The sequence below is a fragment of the Pteropus alecto genome, unplaced genomic scaffold (assembly GCF_000325575.1).
Source record: "Pteropus alecto unplaced genomic scaffold, ASM32557v1 scaffold65, whole genome shotgun sequence".
Lineage (NCBI taxonomy): Eukaryota > Metazoa > Chordata > Mammalia > Chiroptera > Pteropodidae > Pteropus > Pteropus alecto.
In genome coordinates, this window is record NW_006439191.1 from 445659 (window position 1) to 469269 (window position 23611).

The 23611-nt window shown below is 35.8% G+C and overlaps 1 protein-coding gene across 2 annotated transcripts in view; it reads left to right on the forward strand.

The window, feature by feature from the left end:
- Nucleotides 1–23276, forward strand: part of WDR26 (WD repeat domain 26) — a 39482-nt gene extending 16206 nt beyond the window's left edge. For both annotated transcript variants that reach the window (XM_006916201.3, XM_006916202.3), the window contains exons 7-14: nt 1743–1881; nt 6685–6825; nt 9598–9717; nt 11406–11551; nt 11852–11930; nt 12162–12291; nt 15679–15864; nt 18589–23276. In XM_006916201.3, the coding sequence (XP_006916263.1) occupies nt 1743–1881; nt 6685–6825; nt 9598–9717; nt 11406–11551; nt 11852–11930; nt 12162–12291; nt 15679–15864; nt 18589–18614 (967 nt within the window). In that variant the 3' untranslated portion in view covers nt 18615–23276. The remainder of the gene's footprint in view (nt 1–1742; nt 1882–6684; nt 6826–9597; nt 9718–11405; nt 11552–11851; nt 11931–12161; nt 12292–15678; nt 15865–18588) is intronic.
- The last annotated feature ends 335 nt before the right edge of the window (nt 23277–23611 follow it).

The window sequence follows — 23611 nt, forward strand, 5'->3', positions numbered from 1 at the left end:
GTGACATTCAGATACAACCCATTGTCCGTAGATTGATTGGTTTATGTCCTATAATTTTATGAATCAGTCCTTTTTGAAGGACATCTGCTGCTCTGATTTTAGATGTATCTTTCATGATCAGCTATAGCTATAAAATGTTCCTCACTGAATAAATGGCATCACTATTGATTATTACCCATAGGATGGGAGAAAACCATTTTGATATAGAAAGTACTTATTTGATTGGAATTTTATTCAGTGATGTCTTAAAATATTATTTAAAAATGACATTTGGAAAGAAAACTGGCCTTGGGGTCAGCCATAGGTTTAAATCCTAGTTCAATTATTTCTCAGTTTATATCTAATAAGTTATTTGCCCTCTCCAAGCCTTATGAAAATGGAGATGTAACTTCTCTCACAGAGTAGTTTTGAGAATTAGCAGTACTGTATATTAAGCAAATAGCACAGTGCTTGGCATCTAGTAAGAGCTTAATGAATGTTAACTGGTATTGATTATGTTTCAGTTCACATATAGAATATAGTTTAATATTAAGTAATTTATAGTTAGACAATCTGAAAGTTTAAAGTAGCTTCCAAATAGTGACTGCCAAGGTAGATTGATTGCCATGTGTGCCAGGTAAAGAATGTTAATTTATTTTTGAAGATGTACTACCTATCAGGCTAGTGAATTGACAACATATATATTTTAAATTATTGATTAGTTCAGGAAAAAATAGGGAAGACCATTTGCAAAACAGACTTAAAATGTTTATCCGTTAAAGTGCTATCCTATCCAAACAGTAGCCACTAATTACGTGACCATTTAAATTTAAACGTAAAGTAATTCAAAGTAAAATTAAATTTAAAAATGAAGTCCCTCAAGTGTACTAACCACATATTAAATACTCAATAGCCATGTGTGGCTAGGACCACCAGATTGGGCAGTGCAGGTATATAACATTTCATTATCACAGAAAGTTCCGTTAGACGGTGCTGATGTAGAAATTGGAAAAGGAGAGAATGTTTTTTAAAAGTAAGTGTTTAATGAGAATAGTCAATCTTAGGATAACTTTTTCCTCTTTAATTTGGTAACGTTAATCATAGAATTCTTTGTCCCTGATATACAATAACAGCTGCCACTTAGGAAGTACTAGCTAAGTGTAAGATTCAGTCTGAATACCTTACATTCATTATTTCATGCTTTTATTTTATCTTTGTATAGAGTTCTGTAAATACTCCGAGGCTCAGAGGAGCTAAATGACTTGCCAGAGACATTAAAGCTTGTGCCCCAGACTCATCTGGCTGAAGTGCCTCTTCTCTTTTTGTTATGCCAAGTTGCTTTTATGTAAATGAAAATGTACATTATTCATTCTAAAACAACGTGATGCCAGTCAACTTACACAAACATGAAGCCCTGAATATTAATTGTTATTTATATGAATTGACTTATTTAGACCAAAAAAATTTGTGGTGGATACTTCATCTCTCTTTTACTCTTGAGAAGGTGGGGGGGATATTATAATAAATTGTAAATTGAAGTATATTTTAGATTACCGATTTCCCCTAAGATCGTCTATTCTAATGTTACAGTATTTTCTTTTTTAACATACCAATGTAAACTTGATTCTTAAGATTTACAAATGCGTTTATATCTGATTTTTTAAGTTTTTGATCTTCAAAAGAGTTTTGTCAGTTGTTTAATCTTTTTCATTATGATTAATCTATTTTGAAATAATAATAATTTGTGGACTTCTTTGTTTTAGGAGGCAGTTCCCATGTTATACTCAGCAGATACTTACGGAGCATTGCAATGAAGTCTGGTTCTGTAAATTCTCTAATGATGGCACTAAACTAGCAACAGGATCAAAAGATACAACAGTTATCATATGGCAAGTTGATCCGGTATGTACTCCAATCTGAGTGTTTAGATTGCAAAAAGAGGTCATTTTTAATCTAATTGATTGAGTACACATTTTTTAACTATACATACATGAATAGTTTTTCCGAGAGCATTTTTTCGTTGTCTCTGTCTTGTCTTCTTTCTGTGTTGTCTGGATAATATTATAAATATTATCAAAATTGTTGAGTGTTACGTGCTAGTGATTTTACTAAGTCTCTGTGCACATATCTACTTTACTCTGAATAACTGTGCAAGATACTAACAATCTCCTTTTTTTAAAAAAGAGGAAACTGACACAGAAGTTAAATGCCCAGGCTCTCACAGCTAGTAAATGGCGATCTTACTCAAAACCAGGAACATTTTGACCCCAGACTTGGTGTTCTTAATGTCTCTGCCAATTTGTATCTTTGTTAATACTTGATTTACGGATTAATACAGTGTCCATTCTTTCATGAGTTAGAAAAGACTCATTACCATTTGCCTTCTGAAACCCTTCTTTGTCTTATGTAATTTGTGGAACTTCTGTCAAACACCCTCCCGCTTTCATTCCCCCGTGATGCATATGAAAAGTATTATATTCTGGATTTAAAAGTCTAAGTCCTCTCTAAAATAACATTTGTCTTTGTTTATAACCAGGTGACGTACACATTTGTAGAAATAAGTATTTCCATTTCAACCAATTAAACCTTTATGAGGTAGTCAAAGAAGTACGTAACTCCAAATAAGTTAAGGAGATATTTTTGTTTTAGGAACCCTTCACCTAAAATCAAAAGAGAATAACCTTATTTTAAAATTTAGATTATAGTGTGATATTAGCCTAGGATAAAGTTTGGGACTCCTATGTTGAAAAAAATGGCGAAATGGATCCATATAGAAGGAAATATTTTAAGAATAGAATCAGATTTGAGAGCATATGTCAGTTTTATGAACCTTCAATATACTATGAATGAAAAAAGATAAATAAGATCTATTATTTGCCTCTACCTTTTTTTGTGTCATATACTTCTCTAGCAGTCTGATGACCCTACGTGCGCCTCCTCAGAGTAAATACATTAAACCAAAACACATAGGAAGCCCAAGTATGTATTATATATTCATCCAATTGCATTGAAATATAGTTATCAAATAGTACAGATAAGTGTGATAATACATTGTTTTTTTAGTAGCACATTAAATAACAAATTCTAGCAGCAGATTTAATAACTACCAGAATTTTGAAGTAGTGATGAGCATAAATATTTTGAGATATGCAACAACTGTAATATGATATGAAAATATTTGAGATATTTATTAACGGTCACCCAGTACTAACTAATATAATACCTACTATATTATATTAATATGCCTAATATATTACCTAATACTACCTTGTTAATTGCCTACATTCAAAATTGAAGGAAATACTGGATTTCAGCCCATGGTTTGTGAAAATAAAGGTGTGTGTTTTTCCCATTTAAGTTCAAGGATCTCTGCTTCTATCCCTGGTTGACTCCTTGTAGATCTCAGGTTAAGAACTCCTGTGAAAGGAATGTAGAGTTTAGAAAGGGAAATCAAACGCACTGAAGTAAGTATCATACACTGTACATAAGGTGTTATGAAAGCAGAGTGGAACTTCACAGAGTAGGACCTCGTTTGAGCCTTGCGACGCGTAACACAGGAGATGAGAACAGCATCCTAGAAAGAGAGGGACCTTCCTTTCCCTTCCCCCAGCCCCAAATAAGAGGATAGGATGAATAGTAAGGTTAGAAAAAATAGTTTGGGATCCAGTCATGGCCTCCGAATACTACTCTAAGGAGTTGTAATTTAATTTAGCAGTTATTTGCAAGATGTCTGAAAAGCAGCAACATCAAAACTCTGCTTAATTGTGTTTTTTTCTAGCAGCAATGTATGCTAGTCTCTTTTGTTTAGCAAGTATTTATTGAGCACCTGCTGTGTAACAGATCTTTTGCTAGAGAGAAACATCCTGAGCTTATGATAATACAGGGTAATTGTTCCTTAATGGGCACTACAGGAGCTCAAAGAAAAGATCTGTACTGGAACTGGAAAGCAAGAGAAGGTAAGACAGGTTATCTGAGGTGAAGGAGTAAATAATTATTTAAGCAAAACCAGTTACAACTGACCCTTGGGTGAAAGAAAACATGTCTGGACATTTAGGCGATTTTGGGAAAGAGGTTTTGTAGAGTAGGAGATGAGGTACTAAGATCAAGGAAGGTCTTATATACTTTGCTAAGGAATTTAGACTTTTATGCAAGTGTTTCCCAGAGTATTTTTTGTCAGAATACTGGTTAGGCAGCATGTTGATAAATGTTACATATAAAAGGCTTTTGTAGCAGCCAGGCTTGGGAAATGCAGACTTAATTAATGCTTACATTCCAATCTGAGATAAAGTGGATTTTAGTTTGGTATGATGGTTATTTTGTTATGTCAAATACTATTTGAAAAACTTATAGGAAAGTGGGTGATGTTTTTGCATATGTATTGCATGTCTCTTTTTTAATGGGTAGAAAAAGAGCCTTAAGATTCCAGTCGATGTGGTTCCATGATATAGTTTCCTTTATCGGGTTTCGTTACCTTTGCCCCAAAGACAAGAATTTTGCTCATATTCTTGGTCAGAATCCAAGCAAAGTTAAGTGGTTTCCATGAACATGGTATTTCTACTTTGAATAGGTTAGTATAGAGACACTGCTTGTCAGGGTATAGCTAGCATTGATGTCCTCATTTTTTTTCAACTTTTATCTTTTACAAGATTATTTTTTATTAATGAAAATGAAACAATTAGTTTTTGAGTTAAATACTTTTAAAGTAGTTTGTCATCAGTTTAAAAGCAAATCTTTGTGTAAATCAGAAGCACCACGATGAGCGAAAGTTTGGTTCTGGAAGATCTTGAGCTAATCCTAGAGACTTGACTTATTATACATGCCACTTTGACCTGACGAGACTATAATCTAATATAAATTCCTCATGCATATTATATCCCCCTCTCAAAGTATCAGAAGTAGTTGCATTAACTGTTTAATTTTATGAAAACATGGCAATTTGGACTAAATAATTGCATGAGTGATTAATTTAGGGTCCAATGAAGAGACAAAATTCAGTAAACACATCCATTTCTCAGTGACAATTTTGGGGGGAAAAAAAATTCCCAGCCTAGTTTTATCATATTGGTTCCAGACCTTTTTCTTCTTGTAAGCCACACCACTAGAATTTCCCCTAGGCTCAAAACAGGTTTCAAGAAGTCTTTAGACCAAAGTCTAAAATTTAATTTATAATTTTTTTCCCCACCTCTGGCCAAATTCCTGCTTCCTCTTTTCCCTGTCCACATCCATCCATACGTATCCCCTAAAACAGAAATTTAGAGGTTGCCTTTGAACATATTTTGTCTCATTCTTTCATGTCAGTGTTACGTCCCAAGTATATTTTAATCTGACCTCTTCCAGTTGTGACTGTTAGTTTAAAACCTCACTTCTTGTCATAATTATGGCTGTTGGGTTGGCTCATTAAGGGTGTCCTTAGCCCCTTTCTTCGTTCTTATCTTCCACGTTGTTGTATGAGTTTTCTTCCTAAAGCCAAATATTATATATTCCCCAGCTTAAAAATCTTAAGCGGCTCTTCATTCACAGTGAAATTTAACCCCTTAGCCTAAATTAAGATGTCCACTTTTTCTGCCTTGCCACTTCCCACTTCCATGTTGCACTCTGAAGTTCATCTTGCACAGCTCAAGTATCTGCTTCAGAGCCAGGCCGCCCAGGTTCACATCCCCACTTATAAACAGAGGCAAGTTTCTCACTTTTCTAAACCTTCATCTCCTTCTGTGTAATATGAGAGAGTAGAATAATACTTAGCTTTAGGTTTATGAGGATTAAATGAGATGTATAAAACATTCAGAACAGGCAAATCTGTAGAGAAGACAGTGGGTGCCAGGGGCAATAGGGAACGAGGGAGGGTAATAACTACTGATGTGGATGGGGTTTCCTTTTGGGGTGACGGAGATGTTGTAAAATTAGATAGTGGTGATGGTTGTAAAGTTTGTGAATGTACTAAAAATCACTGAAGTTGTATACTTTAAAAGGGTTAATTTCATGGCATATAAATTATATCTCAGTAAAACCGTTTAACCCTTTTACCGTTAAGGGAAAAAAGTGCAGCTCGCTGCCAGCATTAATTTAACATCTCGTGTAGGAATGCTACATTTTTTAGGATTTGACATTTTCACCGATCGAGAATTACTATATTCTGTAAATGGAAATACTCCTACTAAAAACAGAACGCTATAAATAGAATGTCGTTTGTTTCCAAAGACTATCAATATATACCACAGCAATGCGAAAATAATAATAAAAGCAAGATACCTCTTAGCAAACTTTGAGGATGAGGTTAGGACTGTAATCCATGAGTGATCTTGGGGTATAGGCTGCAGCCGCAGGCGCCGCCAGCGAGTATTCTTGGGGCAAATGGGAAATGGGTTAGAAAAATAAGTAAGAGGTAGTTCTTACTACACCTGCCTTTTCAGTTTTCAGTTTTCAGTTTCCTTGACAGCCTCGCAAGAACATAGTCTGCGTCATCTTTGTGTTTTTGTCTAGCACACATGCCTTGTGTACATAAATGCTTATTAGATGTCGCAGCATTGACAAGTCTTTATGAAGCAAGCTGTTAGAGCTTTGGTTGGGGGGAAATTTGGTGAAATCATGAACACTTCCTCAGAGAACATCTTTGCAGCCATTTAAGTTATGTCAAAAAAAAAAAAACAAAAAAAAACAGTGACTTGAGAGATGGCCAGTGACTGAATTGTCTGTTTTCCCTCCCAGGATACACACCTGTTGAAACTACTTAAAACATTAGAAGGACATGCTTACGGCGTTTCTTATATTGCATGGAGTCCAGATGACAACTATCTTGTTGCTTGTGGCCCAGATGACTGCTCTGAGCTTTGGCTTTGGAATGTACAAGTGAGCAAGTCCCATCCTTCATATGTAGCCTTAGGCACAGCATAGTCACACTGCACATGTCCATGTCCATTGTACCTTTATCCTTGATCTATAGAACAGAGCCATTCAACCAAGTGACCAAAATATATCTCTTGTAAAAGGTAATTCTTCAGAAAGAACCCAGGCGTCCAGATGTTTTATACATTGAAGTATTATGCTGAATATAATAGAGCTTTTGGAAGAATGATCAATAAGTATATTCAGGAATGTTGTACTTTGTACTATAGAATTTGTACTATTTACTATGGTACTTTGTACTTCAGAAAAGATTCTATATTTCATAGTTTTCATAATTGTACACAAAACTTACCTTTCAAGTGTGAAAATAGCAGCGTTAATACCAGCTTTTCTATTCTGATGGCCATCTCCTTGTCTATATTCAGTATTTTGATCTAGTTTAGCAAATTTAAATGGTGTTTTCCGTACTTACTATTAAGGACTTTATTTCTGTTGCTAAACAAAAACTTAAATTTTATGTAGGGTTCCATTTTAGAAAACTGAGTTTTAAGTTCACTCCATTATCTAAAGACTATTTTGGAAACCTTGTAGTTGTTAGTTAGGAAAATTTTTTTAAAGCTTCCTTCTCTAAGCTGACCGGTTAGGTGATGATTTTCGGTTTTTTAACCCCAAGGCAGGGGAATGGTCCAGACTATGATTTGAGTATAAAAGTATAAATTGATAGGATAGGGTTTTGAGTCTGGAAACCTGTAAATAAGTTGATTTTTACCGAGAGAGTGAAGATAAAGCTCCACAGAAATGACTCAGATAATAAAGATGGTATAGAGAATAGAATGAATACAAAGGTATACCTCAGGATACGCCATAATTCTAATTCTGTTACATCAGTAAGATTTTCTTACTACTGAGTCATTTGTTTATGATTCAACCCCAGCTTTTTAAGAAAATTTTCAGTTAAATTGAAAGAAGAGTGCAGCTATGACCTGTACGCCCGCCTAGATTCAACAGATTCATACGTACATGCACACAAACAGATTCATGCATCCATGCTCACACATACATCCAAAACATTCAAAAGTAGATTACAGATATATTTTACCCCTAATACTTAAGCACATATCTCCAAAAAATAACATTCTCCTATATAACCAAATGGCATTATCTTATCTAAGAACATTAACTATAATTCTCTACTATTTTAATATTCATTTCATAATCAGAAATTCTGCATTCTCAAAGTGTCTTTATGCCGTTTGTATCTAACCAGTGTTGTATTTGGGATTGGGTTCACGGGAGTGGCAAAGCACAGAATAGAGTAGATGTCTTTCTCTCAATAACATAGGCTCGAAGGTAATTTGACCTAAAAGACAAAGAAAAAGTTTTTTTTATTAAAGCTTTTTTTTCCTCTCAAAGGGAGGATGTATGTAGTCATAGTCCTATAATAGAGACTCAGTTTATTGTGCTTGTGTAGTCTTTGAGTCAATTTTGAATTTCTGGGGAGTTAAACTACATTCTAACTGAACTTTTACTATGTATTACTTTATAGACTCGTTAAAAAAGGGTGGTCTTTTTTGGTCAGTTTTCAAATTGTTCCTTTATGTCTTTAGGTTCCTAATCCTCATATACTCACTATCCTGAGCATAACAGAAGAAAACACCACTTCTGACTGCAGAACTTAGTGTATTAACATATTCCTGAATAGAAAATGCCAAGGATTTAGCTGTTGCATGTGTATTTGTGCTTCTGGGCTTTTATTTTAATTGTTTGTATCAGGCAACCTGAAAAAGTGAATAAGTGAAAACAGTTAACAATATGGGGGAAAGTTTTAAGATTGCTGATGGTTTTTTTTTTTCCAGTGTAAGGGAGACATCTGGTTTTCTATTTTTTATGCCCTCTTTGCTTTTATTACTTGGCCCCGTTTCCTGATCATACACTTTGTTTTCACTCTTTTTTTTTTTGTTTTACTTTTGATTACCCATTTCTCACAGGAAAATTATGCCCATATACTTTTTATTATACCAAGGGCAGCTATTATCTCTCAGATCCTGTTTCTAATCCATGAACAAAATGGAATCAAGACTAGATTAAATGGTATGTGTCTACCTTCTAAGTTCAATAACTTAGAAAAAAATAACAGGAGGCTCTCTGAAGGTTGTAACCACTAAATAATCTTATTTGGGAATAATGTTTTAGAATGACTATGCTAAACAGTACAAAAATTCTTTTCTGTTGCTTTTAATGGAAATAAAGTTACATGTCAGAAAAATAATTTTCATTTTTCTTCCCATCTTCCCTACTACATTTTGAGCATCTTGAATATGAATTAACATAATTTAGACTGCCCTATATCTTTGGCCTAGTTTTAAGGGCATTGTTTTTCTACCCATTAATCATGTTCTTGAGGAATATTTAGGATAAAATTTATAAAGAACTATGTACTGGAGCAGTGGAAACTGAAGGAATACGTATGTAGTGTTAGGCTTTTCATCATCTTGGGAAAAATTACGTTTTAACTTATGGATGTAATTGATTTGAGATGAGAGTTCTTGGAGTTATCATATCTATTCTGTGGGTCACCTATGCCAGACATTGTTCAACTCCTGGATTTTTCTTTAAGTCTTTAATTTCTCTTCAGAATGCTACAAGCTTGTTTCTATAAGGCCAATTTAAAAGTTTCTCTAGTTAGGAAAACTAACCAGCTATCCCAGTTAGTATTCTTTTTTCTTTACATAGGGAGGTATCCTGAAGGTCTTACTCAGTTTTGTTTCTTCGTAGACGGGAGAGCTAAGGACAAAAATGAGCCAATCTCATGAAGACAGTTTAACGAGTGTGGCTTGGAATCCAGATGGGAAACGCTTTGTAACCGGAGGTCAGCGTGGCCAGTTCTATCAGTGTGTGAGTATTTAGTGCCCCTTCAAATGTCTGTGCCTTTAAATGCAAATTTAGGTTTGTTTAAAGAATTCACTTGATTTGTTACAAAAAAGAATTCACTTTATAAAATCTACTGTATGAAGACCTACTTTGCCATCTTTCTAGATAAGCACTGTCCAGTAGACCTTCTGTGGCCTTTTTTTCCTTTCCTTTTTTTAACCATTTTAAATGTTTGTACAAAGTATACACTTTGCATTTAGTAAAATGTTTAAAATTTACTAAGTTCTTATAATCAAGTTTTAATGTATCGAGAGAAAAGATTTAATATTTAATTTCTGTTGGGTTCTTTTTGTACATAGGAAAAAAAAGATTCTAAATTTCACGAGTAGACTGTCTGAAATAATTGAGAAAGTAAAGTGGTGCTGAGTGCTACCAGACAACTTTTCAGTCTTCATTTTTGAGGTGTCTCCTGACCAAAACCTGCCCTGTTAATCTGGAATTTGGGGGATGATAAAAATAAGTAATAGTTAAAAAGTCTTACGACAAGGTAGACTGTGATACAAATGGAGCGTCATGACTGTCTGTCTGTATTCCATGTCTCATCACTGCCCAGATGGTTCCAGTAGTCACTTCCAGATTTATTTTCAAGACTAAAATAAGATAATAAATTCCATCAAATCATTCACTGTACCTAAAGATCACTTATCATAAAGGCTTTTTTTATATAAACTGTTACAAATTATTAATTTCTTTCATTAAGATGGCTGTACAACTCAATCGAACCTAGTGTCATATTTTCGCATTATGGTCATAAACCATTAGTTCTTAATTCCTTGAATGCAAGATGACCGTGTATGTCTCTGCTGACTTTACCATTTGTAGTGCTTAAACCTTCAGGGTGTGGGACTTGGTAGTTTCCTAATCTGTAAAGCGGGAATGGGATGCCTCTCAGAACTTCGAATATTCAATAAGATGATAACCCTAAGAGCTTTGATTTGTAGAGCATGTTAAAAATTTGCTGAAAAGGGACATGGTTCCACAGCGTAGCAGTTAGCATGTCTGCTTTACACACAGAAGGTCCTGGGTTCGCACCCCAGTGGAGCCACAGTCCATGGTCTATTGGCCGTGCCACCCCGAACAAGCCCGATGTCTGATCTCAGAAGCTAATAAGCAGGGTCGGGCCTGGTTAGTACTTGGATGGGAGACCATCTAGGAAGACCAGGTACTGTAGGCATTAAAAAAAAAAAAAAAAAATTGGTGAAAGGACATAACAGATTCCTGAGTTCTATAAAGCTTATAATAACTAATGTTTTGGTAATCTTTTTCCATATCACAACTTCTGAATATTATAAGACAGATTTTCAGTATAGTGAATTTTAAAGGAATGTTTGAATTCCTTTCCAGTGGTAGTGAGACCTTTACATAGAACTTAAGGATTCTTTCTTTGTATTTATCTGTGCACGGTGGGTTTTTGAAGGGAAGATAGATTTCCAGAGGTTCTCACCCCCCACCCACTTCGGTATTGTTGTGATGAAACTCTACCTGTATTCAGATTTCCACAATTGAAAGCACTTATGGAGCAGTTAGGTTGAGATCAGTCTCAGGAAAAGACTAAATTTTTATTACAGAAAGATGGTGCCAAGGAATTCTTTTGTTTCTTTGTTTGCTTTTCCGAGTGCTCTTCAATGCTGAAGTACTTTTCTCTCGCTCAGGATTTAGATGGTAACCTCCTTGACTCCTGGGAAGGGGTGAGAGTGCAATGCCTTTGGTGCTTGAGTGACGGGAAGACTGTTCTGGCATCAGATACACACCAGCGAATTCGGGGGTATAACTTCGAGGACCTTACAGATAGGAACATGTAACTATTATTTTTTATCTATTAAACAACAATTATCTAATTTATATTAAAATATGCAGTAGAACTTGCTCTTTCAGAAGAGTTTTTATTATGTTTTTGGTTTTGATACTTTGGTAATTTGGGTCAATGGTCAGGCGATGCTCAGTAATCATTAACTTAGATTCTTCTCAATTGAAATACAGCATATAATACTAATTACAGACAAAATTGACATTTAAGCTAGAACATTTTATATTTTGATAATTTGAATGTCTTGATTCCTACTATGTTGCTTTTTTACAAATTATTTTCTGGTTACAGAGTACAAGAAGATCATCCCATTATGTCTTTTACTATTTCGAAGACTGGCCGATTAGCTTTGTTAAATGTAGCAACTCAGGTAAGTTTATTAATATAATTCTCAGGAAAAATTTAGCTTAGGTTAAATTTTAATTGCGATTTCTACGAATTATCAGGCATGTGTTTGATCCTTAAATGTGTAGAATCAACTCTAAATTTATCATAAATAGAAATGAAAGCCTTCCGCCAGGGATAAGGATGTTCACAGATTACTTTTTTAATTCTTCTGCATTGAGGTAGAATAAATACCTATGTTCTCTTTCGCCTACAGGGAGTTCATTTATGGGACTTGCAAGACAGAGTTTTAGTAAGAAAGTATCAAGGTGTTACTCAAGGGTTTTATACAATTCATTCATGTTTTGGAGGCCATAATGAAGACTTCATCTCTAGCGGCAGTGAAGGTAAATTATAAATTGTTTGTGTCACTATCAGTTCACATATATTGATGGGTTTAAAGTTCTGTAATTTTCTCAGTTTGTGAAGGTGGTCATGTGTCCAGTCAAATTCAAGATGTTAAACTAAAAGTCGCATGAGTTCTTTATCCAGTACACGGTTAATTTTCCCTTTTTTGGAATGACTTGAGTCCTTGTCACAAGTCAATAGTGCCTCTTCTGGCCAAGTGGAAGAGATGTGTTTGGTGCATGTGTCATCAAATCAAGATGTAGTTAAATCATTACTCTTTCTTTATGTTGACTTGATTTTTCATGAGACTGATATTTTTCAGAGGTCAGTAGTATCTAAAAAGTCAAGGGTAATTATGATGTTTTATCTGAACTTGCCCAGGACTAACTATAGTTAGATCTTTAGTATCTCTTTAATAGTCAAAGAGAATAAATAATTCAGTTTGATAATTCGTATGGTCCCAGAAAAGCTGAAATTATAGAATTGTCTCTACTACCTTTTCAAATAAACTTATAGTTCAAAAACATCATATTTCAGGCAGGCATGTGCCTGGAGTAGTCAGTCTCATTTAAAATATAAATTGTTCATAATATGCCAGCACAGATAAGTGAAGCAGTATTAAAAGTTAGTGTACTTTTTAAGGTGATAGAAACATAAATGATGGGAGATTATTGCAATTTTTCATTTAACACATTTTTGAGTACCCACTATACTAGTCTAAGTACCATAGCAACGGATTATTTTAACTTACCTTGTAAAATACTGAATGTAGTTTTACAAGATACCCCAAGGAGCTGGATCATGTTGGTAAACACTTTTGGTAGTGTTCCATCTTTTTGTATGTTTACCATCCCTGTCTTGCCGAAAAAAAAACAATCTCTGTGGGCAAGAGGATCACATGTAACACATGAGTTTTTCCTTCTTGTATAAGGTGTATGTAAGGATTAGGACAAATAGAGACATTGAGGGATTTGGATTTTAACATGGAGCGTGTGAGTTTACTTATTCTTTCTTCAAAAAATCTGTATCAGATAAGATTTAGGAAAGAATGGTTTGTTAGGTAACAATTGTTGAGTTCGCTTCTTTGCAGTCAAAAAATCTTTTTTACCTATTAGTTTAATCGTGTTATGTTCTTCCATATTTTCTTTTGGTTTCTCATTTGATATGGTCTAAATATATTAAGCCTTCTACTTGCTTTTTAGCTCTTTCTACATTAGAAAGAGCTAAAAAGCAAGTAGAAGGCTTAATATATTTAGACCACATCAAATTTTCCCCCATGCTCTACCTGCTGTGGGTAGGTTTTTTCCCTCTTGATTTTGCTTCACAATTCCCTGTAGCTCTTTCTAGAAATAATATGTACCCTAGAAGTGCTTTAAAAAATACATGACTACCATTATCCCTAGTGATACCAGTCTTCTCTTTTTTTAAGCCCAAACTAACTTAGAACTAAGCCTGACGAATGATGTAATTAAACCACATTCTGTGTAGGGCTAAAAATGAAACATAACTCTGAAGTGAAGAGATTAGTGTTCTCATGACTCAGGTGGTTTAGAATGGTTCCAAAAGTGCTTCGAACACCAGGTGGATATAGTGAATGTATTGTCTTTCAAGGTGACCACAGTAATCCATCTGTCATTTATTTGTCAGGAATATATTAAAGGACCTTCCAAATTCCCAAGTATGAATGCCAGTGTCAAAAAGAGCAATTAGTAAACATTTCCCCTGAAAAGTTAAGCCATTACTCATACTTTTTCATTGTTCTGGCAGCACGTAGAAGAAGTGCTTATTTTTTACCTTTGCATAGACACTGGATTCCCTAGCCTGATACAGCACGCAGAGCTCAATCATAAGTCCTATTGTTCTGACCTTGACTACTGCAAATCAGTTCTTGCTGCCTCTTCAGGAAATATCTTCCTTGGATATGCATTCACAAAAGCATTTTCCTCCAAATAGGCAGATTTCAGGTGCATTTATACTTTTCAAGCCTGTAGTCTTTCTCCTTTGTGGACTTCTTCAGTTCAAGAGGAAACATAGCTAATTTGCGCACACACATTCTCTCTCTCTCTCTCTCTCGTTAATTTCATTTCATGCAAGAAAAAATTGAACAACAGATACCTTCTAGGAAAAACAAATTTACTTTTTCAGAGAGTGTCTTAACTATTGCTTCACACACACACACAAATGTTCAGATCCAGTCTTAGCTTGTTTCGGAACCAGGACCTATTTTACTGCAAGCTGATTACCTCTCCAGCACTCTGCAGCTTCCTCAGCGGGCAGCACATCCACGGAAAGGTCCCACAGTGGCCATGTGGGTGACTGACAGGTCTTCAGACCAAACACTTTTCTGACTTAGCTGGTTCTGCCCTCCGCTTAAGAACCACGGCGAGACTTGGTTCCCTCTTCGCAGTGATATAGTAAAAAAAATTTTTTAAGCGGTGTTCACTGTGCACTACACTCTGTTCAGAACACTTCTCCATGTGCGAGCTCGCTCTGTCCTCACAACACTGTGAGGCAGGTGCAAATCCCCCTTTACGGAAGAGGAGTTACCAAGATGGGGGAACGTGCCCCAAGTGGCACAGCTGGTCAGTGACAGGTCGTGAATTGGGTAGTCAGACTCCAGAGCCCACGCTCTGAACCACTACTCTGTACTATGTGGTAGAGTTTTTTGAAGATTAGTTCTGTCACAAAGTGCTGGGAGGTGGGATTGGTTTTCATGGTCACTTCATGAGATCATAAATAGTCTACTGCAAATCCATTGTATGATGCAGATAGGGGACAGTTGTCTAGACCCGCCAGTGAGCTCTTCAGTAGGCCTCCTGGATTTCAGTCCCAACTGCACCGTTTACTGGCTGTTAACCATGAGCAAGCTGCTTAACCTCGCAGTGCTTTGGTCACCGTAAAAAGGGTAATAAGCACAGTTCTTACCTCGTGGTGGTGAAGATTAAATAGCATGCGTAAAGTATTTGGCACCTCATACGTTGTAAGAACCCAATAACAATTTAGCTATGATCTTTATTGCTATTTTCGAATTTGGATACATTGCTTTTGTCACGTCACTTTTCCATATAATTTATCATCTCTATCTTATATTTGTATTCAGAGACCATGACTGCGATTATGTATTACTCATGTATTGTTATTGCAAATAGATTTTGTAGTGACTTGAAAGCTTTTCACCTTTAGTGGGGGAGGGGGGAAAGGCACATTGCATTAAAATGGCTTTTCATGAGGTAATTTGGTAAAATAGTCCTGTCACACTTGTTCTCCTTTTAAGTTCTAAGAATCAAGTCATATGTTCTATGTGTAATGAATGTTAAGTTTAAAATCAGTTAGTTTGTTAATCTTTAACAACTCCATACCTTTTCTCTGAATTATTGTTTATCCAGATCACAAGGTTTACATCTGGCACAAACGTAGTGAACTGCCAATTGCGGAGCTGACAGGGCACACGCGTACAGTAAACTGTGTGAGCTGGAACCCACAGATTCCATCCATGATGGCCAGCGCCTCCGACGATGGCACTGTTAGAATATGGGGACCAGCACCTTTTATAGACCACCAGAATATTGAAGGTAACACATTACACAGCACTCCTGTGTCTTCTCCAGATGAAACATTCCCCTACTTAATGTAAAGTTGCAACAGTTTTAAACAGTACTTTATTTAAAGTGTGGGATATAATTTATTTTCTCCCTCTTGAGAGATTGTACACGCTCTCACTCCACAGAGGAGTTCAGGTAATCTAAGATAAACAGTGGTATTTTTTGTTTATTTCACTGGTGACAGTAGAGAGAATAAGCTAGATGTGCCACCTCGTTTACATCCAGTTAGCTATTTAGTATTGTCACTTTAAAAATCTTATTGAAAATCTTGTTTCATTGTGCAGGAAGCATTTTATACTTTTATACCCAAGAGAACTAGCTAGTACACAAAATTTGAACAAATCTCGATTATGGATTTTATTCTTAAAAGTAAACATCTGTTAACAGCATGTAGCATACTAGCATGAGCTATGCATGATGGGTAGAGAAAGAAAAGGGAACCACAATTTATCATGGACCTGTGTGCCATGCAGCACATTAGGTCCTTTATATATATTGTTTTGCATAGAATCTCATAGCCCTGTGAGAGAGGTATTTTTATGGGTGAGAAAACTGAAGCATGGCAAGACAAATTAACCTGGTGAGTGCTGCCAGGTCTTCCAATCCAGGTCTGAAAGGTTTTCTCTGCCACTTTCAGTTACTTGGAGATGAAGAAAACCCAAAGCCAAAATTCTGGCTAACAGTTAAGGACATAGCTTAATTGAACGAGATACCAGTACTAGAGAGAAGAGACTGTGAGAAATTTTATGTAAATGACTCATCCCATTTTTTTACAAACAGAAAAATATATATATATATATTTTAAAAGGAAGTAATTTACCTAGAAACATTTTCAGTGTGTCTCACCTAAATGTTTTTGTAAGAAAGGTGATCAGCTGCTCTCAGTTAAGTTATTCTCAGCACAGGAGGGTTGTCAGGGTAGCGTGCATGGTTTGAAAAAACATATTCTCTGTACTGTTTTGTTTGTCTTTGTGGTACAGACTATAAGAGACTTGACCAGATCTTACTGGCAGGTGAGGATATACAGCCAATAAGAGTAAAAAGTATGAAGAGCATATGGATCAAAAAGTTTGAGAACTGCTGCTCAGTTCAGAACCTCGAAGGACCTTCTTGCATTTGTAGATTACTACATGCCATTCTAACATTCCTCTGGGAAGTCAACTAAAACCAACCTTCTTCTGTTGTCTTATTTAGATTTCAGGGCCCATTCTCTAAAATAGTTGTTTTATAAATCTATAAATGATTATAGGTGCTTTTTAAATTTTATTAGTCATTTGGAGGTCATTTCTTCAAATAAGCATATTTGGTTTAAAGAAGTAGGAAAATAGTAGATATATCGTAACAGATTTATCGTAAGTGGGTTTGTTTTAGATACACTCTTGAGGACATGTGTATACCCCCAGTGCAGTGGAATCAGAGTTGCACTGCTATTTGGTGAACTTATTAGTGCAAATACTCACTGTGATGGGCAAGCCAGGTTCTAGCTCAGTTGTAAGGTCTGGGTCCAAGTCAGCAGCCTCCCATTGCACTTTGGCAACGTAGTTGTAGCCCTGAAAAGATTTTCATTTACACCTAAAATAGGAAAACAACTACTAATTAAATGGATATTTGGTTATATGCAGGTATCTTCTGGGATTTTTTTCCCTTGCTCAAAAACATGTTTTTTTCCTAATTAAAGGTAGTACCTGTTTGGAATAGAAATTTTGAAGAATATAGATGAGGCTAAAGGTGACAGTCAGAAATCATAACACCCTAAGATACCTTATATAAGTCATTTAAATAAAAATACTTCACTTAACTCCATTTCAAAACAAAATTTGCTGACCTTTTATTATAACAGTAGAGTTCCATGTTGTGTGGTTTTTGGTTTTTTGTTTTTGTTTGTTTTATTGAGGAACGTATACAATGGAGTAGTCTCAAGTACTAACAACACACGTTACAGCTTGGATGAACCTTGAAAACAATATGCTAAGTGAAAGAAGCCAGACTCAAAAGAGCAGATATTTGATCCCGTTTATATGAAATGGTCCCGAATAGGCAAATCCATAGAAATAGAAAGTAGACTAGTGGTTGCTGAGGGCTGTAGGCGGAGGTTCATATATGCTAATGGGTGAACAAAATGTTCTAAAATCAATAGAGCTGATGGTTGTTCAATACTGTGAATATACTAATAATGACTCGTACACTTTAAACGTGCGCATGTATAGTATGTGAATTACATCAGTAAAGCTGTTGACGCTTATGCCCCCTCCCATAAAAAGAGTAGTGCGATATTGCAGAATTTCAAACTGAGCCTCTGAAAGGCTTAAATAATACATAGTTATAATGCACAGTTCTACGTTGGACTGCCAGATGTTTCTTTCCTCTTTTCTATTGTAAACTACCAGAGTTTTTTATTCTGCATAACTATTTCAAGGTTTATTTTAAAAGTATGATTATTCACTTGGGTTCTCCAATCAAAATAATCATGAATTTAGACTAATATATAGCCTAATACATGATGTAGACACATTGTTTTAATGATTATGATGAAAATATCAAGATTCTGCCGTGATGTGATCGTTTTTTAATGTCGCTGTATTTTAAAATGTCATGATGTTGATTTTAAAACTTTCTAACCGGTAACTTTTTTCTCCCCTTCCCTTTTTCTTCCTCCTTCCACCCCAATACACATTGCATCTTGTCTTCATTCAGAGGAATGCAGTAGCATGGATAGTTGATGGCGAATTTGGAGCAGACGACTTCTGTTTAACTTAAATTAGTCGTATTTTAATGGCTTGGGATTTGGTGCAAACAAACATGATTGATAGCTGGACAGACATGCTCGTCATGAAAAAAGAACCATTTCTGAAGCCCGATTGGGGCCAAACATATACACCTTGCTTCATAGTAACCAGTTGAGATGAAGCACGTCGTTAGAACGTTGTTGGACACCGTGTTGAATTATCCCCCCATCGGTTGTGAAGAACTGTGCTACATTCAGGCTTACCCATTGAACTCAGTATATATATTTTTTTCCCTCCTGCCTTTTGTCTGGTGGGATACCATTCTTGTTGCTCTTCTGTGTAATGAAGTTTAAATGCTTGTTTGGAAAACTTTATTTAACAGTTTAGAAGGCTTGATAGGAAGAGTGCATTAGTCTGAAGAGTATACATTGGATAGGAAAGAATTTCCTTCTTTTGTTTCTCCAAATCTTTCCGCCTTATTTAGCTTGAGATCTTTGCAGCTTGGTTCATGGATTCTAGCCTTGCCCGTTGCGCAGTATATACTGATCCAGATGATAAACCAGTGAACTATGTCAAAAGCACTCTCAATATTACATTTGACAAAAAGTTTTGTACTTTTCACACAGCTTGTTGCCCCGTAAAAGGGTTAACAGCACAATTTTTTAAAAATAAATTAAGAAGTATTTATAGGATTAAAGTGACTTCATTTGTATACATTTGGAATCTAAACCAGCTAAAACCAGTTTCCTCTATAAACTTAATACGCAGCATCACTGATGCTCTTCTGGAATACCACACGAGACGTGGTCAGAAACAGTGCTTAGAAGGACATTACACCGGAAAGTCAGAATAATTCTTTGAAGGTTTCTCCCTTTTGTTTTATTCCTGAAGTAACATCAGTACTTGATCTTGAAGAATTTCAAGATTCAAAAAGAGAATTTTAAATATATACCAACGTGAGAGGTCAGTAGTCTAGGTTTTCAACAAAGCTTGTTCCAAGTTGTTCTCAACTTGGGCACCGGCTTGTGATCTAGCGAGAGAAGCCAGCGGAGTGACCGCTTCACAAGTTCATAGCCTAAGAATTAGAAGAATTCAGCAGGTCACAAACGTACATAAACTGGGTTTAAAACCTCATAGTCATTTCTCTTAATTGCCCTTAATATTTTGACATTTAGGGATACATAAATTTAAAGAATATTCCTTCTCAGTTTTTCAGATATTGCCATACCGAACCTCATTCTAAACTGGTGCTGTGGATAGTTTTTCCCTCTCCCCTCCCCTTTTAGTTTAAGGAAAGGTTTCCTTTATGGAAAAGCACTTTTAATTTTGAGAATTTCACATTTAAAATAAGCCAAAAGCCTGGTGTTCACATTGTGCTTTTAACCCCATAACAGCTGGATACAGCATCCTTAGTCTCTTTTGAAATCCCCTCTCTTCCGGTAGAGGAAAAATATGGTGACCACAGCTGTTGTGCTGGGAAGAGGAGTAGGAACACCCCCAAAATAAGACTCTGGTGAAGATTCGTCTTGTACAAAGTTCCCCGTGAGGCCCGCCAAGTCTGTGATACAGCACCATGAGTAGACTCCAGGATCCACAAACGAGAGAGGCTTGGATGTCAGGAATGACTTCCACTGGGGGTGGGGGGAGGTAGGGGATGGCAGCAGGGAGAAACGGGGAAGTCAGGGAAGGGGAGAAGAAAGAAAAACACAATTGGCCTTAAAACAGCACGATTCTCCCAAAAGTTCTCACAGAGAAAATGACAGATCGTGGTCAGCAGATTATTTTATCAAATTGGTATGTAAAAGATTTCTTTAAGCTCCATTTTGCAGAGACCACCACTTAGAGAATCAAGAATTTCTGTTTTGATACTTCTAAGTTAACTATGTTACAGTTTATCTGGTACTTCATTTTTAACCAAAATTACTTTTTACTTTAAGCTTGAATAAAAACCTTCATTGGTAACTGTATATAATTAAGTGGCAACTTCTCTTTACCTCAGTACAGTTAAATCTATTCATGTTTTAAGTGGTCCACGTGTTATACCCTGAAGCCGTTAATGCGCCCCAGTCTCTACAGTAACATCGCTGACAACACGTGGGTATAGAAACTCCACAGCTGTTTACAAATGTGGTTACAGTGTGCTCGGGGACATTTGTAACATTCAGTGAGATCTGTGCCCATTCAGGGGCAATTTGGCACTCAGATTCTCCTGTACTTCACCCAGCCACCCCTAGATCTGAGTTTTCAGAGTGCTTCTGAAGTACAGTTAAAAACACTTTAAAAAAGTGAAGTGAAAGTGAGGCACATCTTACAAGAACATAACTCCATTAAAACGGAGTAACAACTATGCAAAGGTTTCTACAGCAGCTAGGTGAGTTTGTTTTCCAGGTCTGTCTAAACTGGCAGCTTCCTATATATACTGGTACTTTGCTGTGCCAATTTGCTGTAAATGTCTGTTCCATGCATTTGCCATGCAGTGACTGTGCTAGAAAGGTGAACTAAACAGTGAAGAAACCTAGGATTTTATGGTACAAAGAACCTGATAGGATGGTCTAACCCACAGATAAAACTGAACACTTTGGATAGTGCTATAGTCCACGTAGGGTTAAGAGTGAGAATATACGTGAGAAAACTATCAAGCCAACCGCAAGATACTAACAAATGTATAAATTGAAAAGTACCAATACTTTTTGCACATAGATCAAAATAGAGTGGAGAATTTTGGCTCCAAAAATCAGGTTAGTAGGCTCATTTCCATGTGCTTAAAAATGTTTTTGTTGTTCCTTGATTAAGGGCTAGAGCAAGTATGAAATTAAATGTCTTTTTCCTCCAAATAATTGGTTATTACTAGTACAGCGTTGGTCTTGGGGGTTACTAAGATCGCTGTGTGGGTGGTGGTAAGGACTTAGAGTGGGAAATTAGTTGGGAGGGATGAAAAAGCCTCAGTTTGGGTTTTTGTACTTCGTTGGTGTTCATGCCAGCTACATTTCTGTTACTCTTATTGGCCAAGTACTTGTCTGTTAAACCAGGTAAGTAGTCTAAACAGGAAATTTTATTTGTAAATGTCCCTACAAATTGGTCCATTTTAGTGGGTGGGAAGACAAAAAGGGATTAGCTCACTTTAAATATAAACTGCTAGTTGAAAGAAAAAAAATCCAATTTTTGACAGTATTGTCTTAATCTGAAATCACACTAGTAGTAATATGGTGATTTTTATTAGGAGTGTTCTCCCTCTAGAGTGGCATTCCGTGACATTAATAGAAAACCCTTCTTTCCCACCCCTCCCCATCTTGAAATTTTCTTTTTTAGGATGTTGGTTCCTGCACACAAGAACTGACCCTAGCACCTCTGCTCACAGTGGTAAATATACCGCACATCTCTTGAAAGGGACATATCCATGTCAGTTTCTTTCACTGCAGAAGAATGGCTGCTTTTGAATGGGGAGGAAAGAAGACATTTTTCTTAGTATCCTTTTTGTCCCATCTCAAAAATGTATAACTTTAGTTTTACTTTAATTTCTCATTTAGTCTTCAGCAGCTCTCTTTTGGGGTTGCTCTCCAAAATATTACTTCCATTTCAAAAACCATGTTTGATTTAATATAAACTGCAAATTTAAAAGAAGAGGTGAATTTGCATTTACACTTAGACACTTTCTAAAAACAGGGTGAACTTAATTGAAATTTTTCAGTGTTGTTAAGCTATTGTTATAGTAGCTGCCCTATAGTTGCAAAAACAAAACCTATAAAAACTCATCCCCTATCTACTTAATCCAGATAGCCTGGATTTAATGAAACAAATAGTATAAAAATGTGTGCCTGTGTGTTGTGTGTGTGTGTGTGGAAGAGAGAGAGTACTTAATTCATAAGAAGGCCTGGAGACAGCTGTTCTGGGCTCTCGTCAGTTTTACTAAAAGTCTCGTGCACATGTGAAGTGCCCTCTCTGAATTTAAGGTTTGGTTAATACTGGTATATTTTTATAAGATTGAAATCGTGTCCCCATCTTTAACTTAAAACGTTTTCATTATCAGGGTCAATGTGCTAAAACTGAATCATAACATTTTTAGGCACAGATGGAAAAAAATGTTATTGGCTCCTTGAAAATGTGTGTGTGTGGCGAGGGAAAATAGATCCACAAAAGCATGTATGTACGTACAAACCAAGCTGTAGAGATCAAGAAAAGAACTTAAGTGGTGATCTCAAGATTTCTAAATTGTCAAGATTTACATGGCATTGTGGTGGAACTAGTTAACACTTAGAGCTTTTGGTATGTAATAACTATTTGCTATGGACTGATTAAATGTTTCAAAGGATTGTGTTCTTAAATTTTGGGGGGTTCGTTTTTGGTTTTTTTTTTTTTTAACTGCCTCTCAGATTATATTTAGTAGTTTAAATTTCTTTATTTCATTAAAGCATAAAAAACTTCAGGTCTCTGATATTTATTTTCACTTGTTCTACTAATTATTTACAAAACACCCTTTGTTAACTTTTATAAATGTGTAGTATATTAAACGTCTTTAAAATTTTGTTCAACGGAAGCTCCATTAACTTTGATTTGCTTTACTGGGATTTTTTTAAATACACCTTTCCATGTCAGTGCATAGCACTTAACCAATCGTTTGTATTCCCTTTCAATCCAATAAACAGAATGAATAAGTAATTGTTGCTGTGTTAAATCTCCTAATATCCATTAATCTGCATGTTTAAATAGTACTATTTGTACCTAAAACAATTGATTTGCTGAAATTGACTTCCATATATTTACCCGGAGTTTCTAACTGGTGTCCAAGGAAGCACTGCTTCATCTGTTGGGCTGTCTTTTTAAAGAGCTACTGTATGCAATCGTGAATTAATTTAGAAAACATTTAAGGAACATTTCTATTTTAAAGGAATTGCATGCCCCATTTTCAAAAATATTACTGCATCTGAAATTATGCAGTTAGGTATTGAAAATGATTATTAGAAAAAATAGATTTCTAGTTCGAAATTTAAACT